The following is an 826-nucleotide window of genomic DNA, read 5'->3' on the forward strand; positions in this document are numbered from 1 at the left end:
TAAAAGATGAAGTTGAACAGGCTTGGTACAGCCAAAAGATGCTTGAGGCTGGTGCATCTGCCGTGAGCTCTAGACTCCGATGCTTCAGCGTTCGAGTCAAAGGAGGAGTTTATAAAACGAAATAAAATAAAGCACAAGGCGCCAGGCAGCGCGGGCTGAAGGAGCAAGTGTCTTGCCGCAGAGCGCGCACTGAAAATGCAGTTGCGAGTCGCTTTTCTTCCAGTCAGAAGTGCAAGATCTACTGTGTGTGTCTGTGTTGTAGTTACTTTTTTAAAGGTACAAGGTGACTTTTGATGGCATCTGTTCGAACTCATGAACCTCTCACAAAAAAAACAAGGGGCGTTGTCCTTCTTCTAAAAAGCCGGATTTAATCTCCATACCCTACAAACCGTCAAACCTGCACGCCACCGCACACCATAGGCATGCATTGTCCCAACAGGTCCACGGAGGTTTCGTAGGGGTGGGAAAAAACAGGCGAGGCTTTCACATTTTAAATCACTCTTTCCCATTAACTAGCGACAGCTCTTTTAGAATTCCGCTCGCGTCCACCCTCCGTCTCTCCCGTATCAAATCCTCAAGGCTGCGGAACATGAGCGTGTGCACGGTGCTCTCAGAGAGATGTACCTTGAGGAAATAACGCTGCTCAGCCGAATGTGCCTCTCCTCCCGCCTTAAACTCCCGTTTCCCAAAGCGGCACCAGGCAGCGAAACTCTCCGAGTTCGTCCAGCAAATCTCGGCGCTACTGAGCCCCAAGTGTCCACATGCATTCTGCATAACCAGCTCTGCAGGCAGCGCCCGGTAGCGGTAGCGGTTGTTCACAATCCTG

At 50.6% G+C, this 826-nt stretch overlaps 1 protein-coding gene across 1 annotated transcript in view; it reads right to left on the minus strand.

The window, feature by feature from the left end:
• Positions 1-495: 495 nt before the first annotated feature.
• The window catches only part of lratd1 (LRAT domain containing 1), a gene marked incomplete at its 3' end in the record, with an annotated part of 810 nt that continues 479 nt past the window's right edge, over positions 496-826 (minus strand). The window contains exon 1 of the mRNA XM_080833556.1: positions 496-826. This exon is cut by the window's right edge and continues 479 nt beyond it. Coding sequence (XP_080689682.1) covers positions 496-826 — 331 coding nt within the window.

Source organism: Sprattus sprattus, assembly GCF_963457725.1.
Source record: "Sprattus sprattus genome assembly, chromosome: 2".
NCBI lineage: Eukaryota > Metazoa > Chordata > Actinopteri > Clupeiformes > Clupeidae > Sprattus > Sprattus sprattus.